The sequence below is a fragment of the Etheostoma cragini genome, chromosome 10 (assembly GCF_013103735.1).
Source record: "Etheostoma cragini isolate CJK2018 chromosome 10, CSU_Ecrag_1.0, whole genome shotgun sequence".
NCBI classification, from domain to species: Eukaryota; Metazoa; Chordata; class Actinopteri; order Perciformes; family Percidae; genus Etheostoma; species Etheostoma cragini.
In genome coordinates, this window is record NC_048416.1 from 13,380,207 (window position 1) to 13,388,221 (window position 8,015).

The window sequence follows — 8,015 nt, forward strand, 5'->3', positions numbered from 1 at the left end:
CAGGCGTACCCTCCCACCCCTGCCCCTGCACACACAGCGCCCTTGAACAAGGCCGAAGGACCACCTGCGTGAAAGAGGAGACCCTCTCTGTTATGTCTCTGCTAGGGAATGAAATAACACGGAATCCAGCTCTGCAAATAACTCACAGTGAAGATCATTTTCCACATGCTGCTTGACAAAAGGTAAAATAAGAACAGATGATGTCCTCTCTCCTCTCTCTCACTGGGAGTTTGGAGCTCTACTCTGCAGCTACACTCAAAAGTCCTTACACTTGGTTGTGCTGCTTTTCTAGCCAGGAAACACAGGGGTCTGACCCCTTTAGTCGCCTTGTTAACCCAGTGGTATGAGATACAAGGGCTCATACCTAATAGCCGCTGACATTGAGTCAGACATTTTTTTCATGCCCTCACTAGGCCGAGGTTAAGAGGGGTTCGAGGAACCTGATCCCAGATCGGGTGATTATGTGTGAGCCATCAGAAGCAGCAGGAGGCCTTCTTCTAAACCAGGCATCCATCACAGTAGAGGGAGGCTGCAACTGGCTCCCCTGTAACCAGTGTGAGAGGACGGGGGCCTCTGTTTCAGGACTTTCCCATTCTTTACATGCAGAGGATAAGATTTTTTGAGCATCTTGTTGAGGAATCTGGCCAAATAATACGCAATATCACAGAAGGTATTGCTTGACATTTTGGGAAATACGTTTATTCTCTTTCTTGACGAGAGTTTGATAAGAAGATCAATACCACTCTCCTGTTTGTCCGTCAAATATGAAGCTACCGCCAACAGCTGGTTAGCTTAGCTTAGCGTAAAGACTGGAAACAGCGGGAAAGAGATGGCCCGCAGGCAAAAAAATAGATCTACCAGGTTATGTTTTATTTGTTTAAAGTGCCCATATTATGAAAAAAACTATTTTTCTGGGATTTGGGGGTGTTATTTTGTGTCTCTGGGGCTTCCACATGCATACAAACTTGGAAAATAAACTATACATGCTGTTTTGAGTGAGATACAGGTTTCTGTATGTGTCCTGCCTTCAGTCTCTGGGCGAGCTGGTCAAAATCAGCACGGCTTTCTATACGCAACTGGCAGAGATGAGATGGCTAACTGTAGCACATGCTAGCGCTAGCATGCTAGCGCTAGCATGCTAGCTCGTTCTTAATGGCAAAACATTGCTACAAAACACACTAGGTCACCATAATGTACAAAAGAACTACTTACATGCTCCTGTTCTGCAGGTATAACACAAGTGTCCGTCAAGTCTCCCAGCTAATCCTGCCTTGTACTGACCAAAGTTGGAGAAAGCGTTATCTATCTGATGTGATCTTACAAAGGTAGCCTACTGCACGTGTGCAATTCCCAACAAAGGTATAGAAGTGCGGTGTCTCACTCTGTAGCTAAAACAGAGACCTAAACACTTCACACAATAAAACCAAGTAAACCTATTCTGGTACAACCGCAAAATAAAATTATGAACCTGAAAATTAGCATAATATGGGGGCGTTAATATATCCCCAAAAACAATTAAGTGCACTTCTTAAGAGTTAGGACATTCTAATCAGTGAGCTTTAGAGATGTTGGTGGAAGATTTTGTCACCTTGACTGAACTAGGCTAGCTGTTTCCCCCTGTTTTCTCCCTCCGTTCTTTATGCTAAACTAAGCTAAGCTAAGCTAACCAGTTGCTGGCTGTAGCTTCATTTACCAAACAGCTATGAGAGTGCTATTATGTTCTCATCTAACTCTCACCAAAATATTTCTTGAACTTCAACCATGACTCTACAGATACAAACAAGCATCTCTAGCATGCTCCATTATAGAATCAAACACACCTCAGTCAGTACGGCATTCCTACCTTTGCTCTACCCCTCTGAACAGGACACAGATTAAGTTTGTCTCATCCAAATAAACAGGTGAGGGACTTATTAGCCCCCAATTCCTGCTGCAAGTTAACTTCATTTTTTAATCTTGACTCTCTGGCTGTGACTCACGGGAGAGACTTCAAAGCTGCAGCCATGCACTCGAGGTCATTATCTTCATTTCTATATCCTCTGCAGGTTCTCAGCATATGGGAACATTTTAAACTCTGGATTTTTTTTTTGTGTGTCTGCAGCCATAAATCTGCCATGTCAACTATAAAATATAGCTGACCAGCAACAGATGTAGCTCTAATAGCTACCAAAAAAGAAATGAAATTAAAATTTACCACCTTAAAATTTTTATTCTAACCTTTATAGCCTGTAAGATTGATTTCAGTTTTGTACACAAGAGATGGACAGTAAGCGAAAGTCAAAACCTGCTCACGAGGAGGGAAGAAACGGGGGTTAGGTGTTTCCTTTCAATTTTCTACTACTCTGTTTCAGTTGCTCAATCCCTTTCTTTCCTTCTTTCTTTCTTTCTTTCTTTCTTTCTTTCTTTCTATCATTCTATCTTTCTTTCTCCCCTTCCCTCCTTTCTTTAATCCCTCTCCTTCCACCCTTTAGCTGAGACGAATCCTCCTTTTATCCTCTTCTTCAGCGAGGGCCCTGGTGTCTGTTCGCACAAAGCCTGACCATCCCTGACTCCTCGTCAACCCCTTGCCCAATTCATCAAGCAGAGGCCCATGGGCATTCATCACCCCCTCCACCTTTCATATCCCGCACCAGCTGAAAGCCACTGTCCCTCCTCTGACTTCAATGCAGCCATGACACACCCGTAAGATTTATAGTGGCATAATTAGTAGCAGTGAAAAAGGCCTGCGTGCTTTGCAGGGTCAATCACATTGTATCCCACTCAGAGGAGTTCTCAAAGCCAGTCACATTGCCTCCAAATAAATTGCACCACCACCACAAAAGTTGAGGAATTAGCCAAAAAACAAGAAGCTGGGAAATTTATCAAAGGCTTACATCAAAATCCTCATAAACACTTTGGTTAATTGTAACGTCCTATTTGTCACCATTCATGAAAGAGTCATAACTCCCATTCCTGTACAGGGAAGCTGCGGCTGCTTGTGATGAGCAGCTCTAAGGAGAGAACTCCCCTCAAGACGGGGGTTTCCGAAAACAGCTTGAAGGAGGTCTAAAATAACATGCCTAATAGTTAAACGGTGTTATTGATGTAATCATGCCCTCTCCTCCCACCTGCTGTCACTGATATCTCAAGAACAGTGAACTAATTAAGACACTTCTGGAGTTTGTTTTCATTTCGATCCTCACACAGAAATAAGGTCTTCACTAAACAGCTGCGGTTTATATATTTTTTCTGGGAAGCCACAAGTTGGGACCCGTTGCCCCACCGTGCACAGAAGAGATGCAAAATCCCCATTCAATCATAAATTACCCCTATTCTTCATTATTCCTGTTGTGGCTTTCTCTGTGTTCTCTTTCATGTGTGTGGTGGTAAAGCTCACTGTTCACCTGAAATATCAAACTGTTCATCTGACATCAGAGGAGGAGCTTTGGCTTCAGCTGATATGACATGTGGAGTAACTCAGAACATTTACTCAATCAATGTACTTGCTTTGATTGTACTTTACTTGAGTATTCAAATGTAATGCCACTTTATACATTTGAATGCAATAAGTGCTTTACAGATTATGATTTTACATCCATAACACGTGATCATCTTACATTCATTTTAATAAAAGTTCCAATTAGCACCACCTCTACAGAGATATGCTACTTTCAGTACACATGAATGCCTCTTTTTTGCATGACAAGTACTTTTTCTACTACTTTAGTAAAATGGGGATTTTAAACAATGCATGTATGTATTGCTACTTTCGATAAATTAAAGGATCTGACCACTTCCTCCACCAGGACATTTGTTGTGAGTAATGACAGTCATTCAGTTAAATATATACCTTTATATCTTTCTTTTCACAGTGTGTGGTGGTTCCTCTTCTGTTTAATATAGTTACATAATTACTAAGCAACAGCATTCTCGTGTGGAGAGGTAGCAGATTATTTGAAACTTTGCACTAAAGTCATTAGGGGAAATGAACATTTTGAAAGATTAATGTTGGAGAAGTTTTAAATGAATTTCTAAATCTAACAGAACCTCTGATGACTCCAGAGGGTCATACAATCTCTGCAGCAGTCCCATTTGATACTACAGTCATCAGGATTTGTGTGTTTTCCCTTTTTTTCCCCTTCCTTGCCAGTAGTACAAGTGGTTAAGCTGCTGGTTTGCTGGAGCACATTGCAAACGTTGTGCAGAGGGGCGAGGAAGCACCTGCTTCCAACAATGAGGTGGAGAAAATGCTCTCATGAAAACGTCCAGTAGTTGGCACTGACACTTGTGCAGGAGGTTGGATTGCTCTGATATTGTGCACAAGTTTAGATAATCTTTTAGGAGGAAAACGTTCGCCTGATGCTTTGCGGTTTTCCGTTCTTTTCCTTTTTTTTTGTTTCAAGGAGAGGCTATGGTGTGACCCAATAACAGACAAGAAAATTATGGATTGCCTTTGTGGTGGAGTGGTTGTTACAATTTATGATAAATGTAGCCTTTTGGCTGTGTGCCAGCTGTCATTTGTGTTTGAACAATGAGGATCTTTGATTTTGCATCTGTGTCGCATTTTCATGCACCATAAACTGTTGCCGGAGTTCCCTGCGCCAGGATGGGCGATGTGGTTTTATCAGACAGCCTCGGACCACAATCAGGAGCACAGGATCTATGAGAAGATACTTTTGGACTTTGGATTTTTGCTTTTTGTGAAGATATATACAGCTTTCTACGAGGGCAGTGACAAAAAAAAACCTGTAGACAGCGGCATCATCAGTGGTAAAAGTTGGACTGAAAGTGCACATTCAGTGAGGAAACTGATGCGCGTAAGAAGGGATGCCAGCCAGGCGTGGCTTGTGTTTGAATATCCAATGTGAGAATACGTGGGGAGTATGTATATAATAGAGTCTTTCCATCTGATAAACAGAGATATCAAACTGATGATTATAGCAAAGGACGATCAATAACCTGAAAGGACGCTGCTGATTTTGGAGGAGCACGGCGCGCTGGGTACGCTTTGGACTTGTGTAAACTTTTCTCCCTCTTTGAGTCACCGAACATTTTAAATGCCTTCGCTTAATTTGACAGCTGTGCACACAATGGCAGAGGTCGGGAGTTTTCTGGGGACACTCGACTTGGATTTACAAAGCTTTCCTGCACTCGGGAATATGCCCTTACCGGAGTCTCCAGTGGGCTTGAATGAGCGCCTTGGGCAGATTGAAGGGAGGCTGCAGCGGGGGTCGCCGACGGAATTCGGGCACCTCAAAGGGATCCTGAGGCGGCGGCAGCTCTACTGCAGGACCGGCTTTCAGCTGGAGATCATCCCCAATGGGACAGTGCACGGGACAAGACAGGATCACAGCAGATTTGGTGAGACTATTTCTTTAATTTGTTACGTAATCTGAGAAATTCAAAATATTCCAGATTATGTCATATAGTGTGTCTGTCTCAACTGACACAAATGTGCCTTCCGTTTTTTACAGTACCATTAACCATCATCAACTGCTTATTATATACAATCAGTTAGATAGGTATAAATTAAAAGGGATGAACTATGGCCTCCGGTAATCAGGAGGAAAGCAATTATCAATAGTATAACATTTAATTACAGTTTTGCCATGCAATATATCTTGTAGTACTATCATTTAAGAACATTTTCACCGCTGTCACTCTAAAACTGGATGAAGTGCGTTTAATGAAGGAGGCTTTTTCCTGACGCGCATCCCCAGTGAATACTCATTCGTGCGTCACTGTCACCTGGCGCGCAGGAAAGCAGTGCCACACACCTTTTTCTCTTGCAATCCCGGCTGCGCCTGGGGACAGGTGTCTCTCCCCAGCCGCAAACAAGCAGCGCGTGCGCGTCTCGCGGTCACAGCAACAACTCGCACGCCCGCGGCTTTCATGATTTGGTGCCATTGATGTAAATGGAGCGAGGTGCGGCTCGCGGCAGAACGATAAACAAATGAGGTCAGAGGGCAGATACGCACATGTCTCGCGCCTCATATCCATGCAGTCATCTCACAGGTGCAGGACGGCTCGCTCGCTGCGGAAAGAGCGGAATAACCCGAAATTAAAGCATGACCACTGCGGAATTCAGGGAAGGTTTAATGTTCAGACTTAAGCCAAAACAAGCCGGTTTACAGGGATGGGTGGTCCGCGTGTTTGTTTCTGGCTTCACTTAGATATAAAATGCAAGGTCTTTGCAGAACTGCAAGGAAGACATGGCTTTGATTAGAGGGATATGAAACACACTCCTAGCCCCACAAAAAAAAATTAGAGGGATCTTCTCTGTCATCCTCTGGCAACAGATGAGGTCGGGGAGATGGGGACCAGGTGGCTGTAAGCTGGCCTCTGCCAGTCAGCACAGCCAGCTGGATCCTCTCTTTCTCTCTCTGCAGCACAACAACTTTTCGTTGTACCGGTTGTTCCCGTGCCTTTGAAGTCCCACTTTACTGTAACTGCCAGTGAGTCAGCAGCAGCCCACTACACAACTTACCCACATCTCAGCTTCATAAAAGTGGTTCTCAGTCTGTATTAGTAGCCAGAGGGAAGTCCCAAAGACAGGTTGCACACCATTATAGACACCACACCCGTTTATGATTTAATGAGTGATGTGTGCACTTTAGACTTTTGAAAACAAGAAAAGAAAAGTCAAATTAATCTTTATCTGGTGCATCCAGGCTATACTGGTGTTTTTTTTTGTTGCTGTAATCAAAGACAAAATGAGTTATGTAGTCGTCTTAAAGCAGCATTTTTGAAGATTTGGAATAATACATGACAGGACGAGCAAAGCAAAAATAAAGCTCCCTAAACCAGTTGAGGGGGGCATATTTTGACTGGTCTGCTGTCCCACAAATGGAGGCCACTTGCTGGGGAGGGGGTGGTTTGCTGGTGGGCTCCCTTGACTGTTTTTTTGTGCACTGTGTGTGTGTATTGTTTGACCTCAGGTATCCTGGAGTTCATCAGTCTGGCAGTGGGTCTGGTCAGCATCAGAGGGGTGGACGCTGGACTCTACCTCGGCATGAATGAGAAAGGAGAGCTCTATGGGTCGGTGAGTCAAAAAAACCTCTTCCTCTCATTTCCAACCCGGCCCTCGCCGTGCAGCCCAGGGTCTCATTCACAACAAGTCTGGCACTCGACACACAGTACTTGTTTTACAGAATGCACTATTTTTTATACACGCCAGTACTGAGCCATCAAAAACACGTTTTCAGGAGCAATGCAAGAGCCAGTTTGTTATCAAGGTTCCTGTACGTGGCAGATGGGAAAACCACAGTGAGACAAAACAAGTATGTTTCTTTTACAGAGTCTCACACTCTGTATCACACGCTTCACTCTTCTGCAGTATGGGAACCAGAGTATTTAATAAAGACAATAGATCCAATAAATAATGACCAAAAGAAACACCGTCAGGCTGTAGCAAAGAAAACAAAATTAGAAAATTAACGTTCTTGTTTTCCATGTGAAGGGATTAGAGGAATAGCAGAATTTGCAGCTTTAGAGAGCAATCCAACCTCTTCATTTAGTCTCGAGATAAGCAGAAATATTTACATATTTTTCCCAAAGTGGAGACAGAAATGTTTAGAGTCGCTTTGGATGTGTGCTGTGGTTGAATTTGGTGGAGATCACCTCTCTATACACAGCTGGACTCAAGTTCGGACTGCGGTGTTAAATATATTGTGCTTTTCCACAGTAAATGTTGTGTATAGAGAACTTTTAGCATTGTTTTTTTTTTTTCATCCTGGCTGACTTTCTCTGATATGCGGTTGGTATCTGGAGACATAGAGAGAGGAAATGGAAGAGATAAAGACAATCAAGAGGAAGTATGTGAGGGTTACCTGTATCAGGTGTCCCAGGGCATTACCTGGGGCCCTCTCAGGGCTCAGACTCCCCCTGGCTCTGAACATTTCAAACAGAGGCTACTTCTTAAGCACCGCCATTATGTTGAAAGTGCAGATATTATTACTGCGTGCTATCAGAGTCTGGCATCCTGAAGCTTTGACCCTGGGGGGGGGGGGGGGGGGGGGGGGGGGGGGGGGGGGGGG

At 43.8% G+C, this 8,015-nt stretch overlaps 1 protein-coding gene across 1 annotated transcript in view; it reads left to right on the forward strand.

Annotated features, from left to right (window-relative positions):
- Positions 1-4,245: 4,245 nt before the first annotated feature.
- The window catches only part of fgf16 (fibroblast growth factor 16), a 6,206-nt gene continuing 2,436 nt past the window's right edge, over positions 4,246-8,015 (forward strand). The window contains exons 1-2 of the mRNA XM_034883576.1: positions 4,246-5,340; positions 6,918-7,021. Of these exons, the coding sequence (XP_034739467.1) occupies positions 5,037-5,340; positions 6,918-7,021 (408 nt within the window). The 5' untranslated portion in view covers positions 4,246-5,036. The remainder of the gene's footprint in view (positions 5,341-6,917; positions 7,022-8,015) is intronic.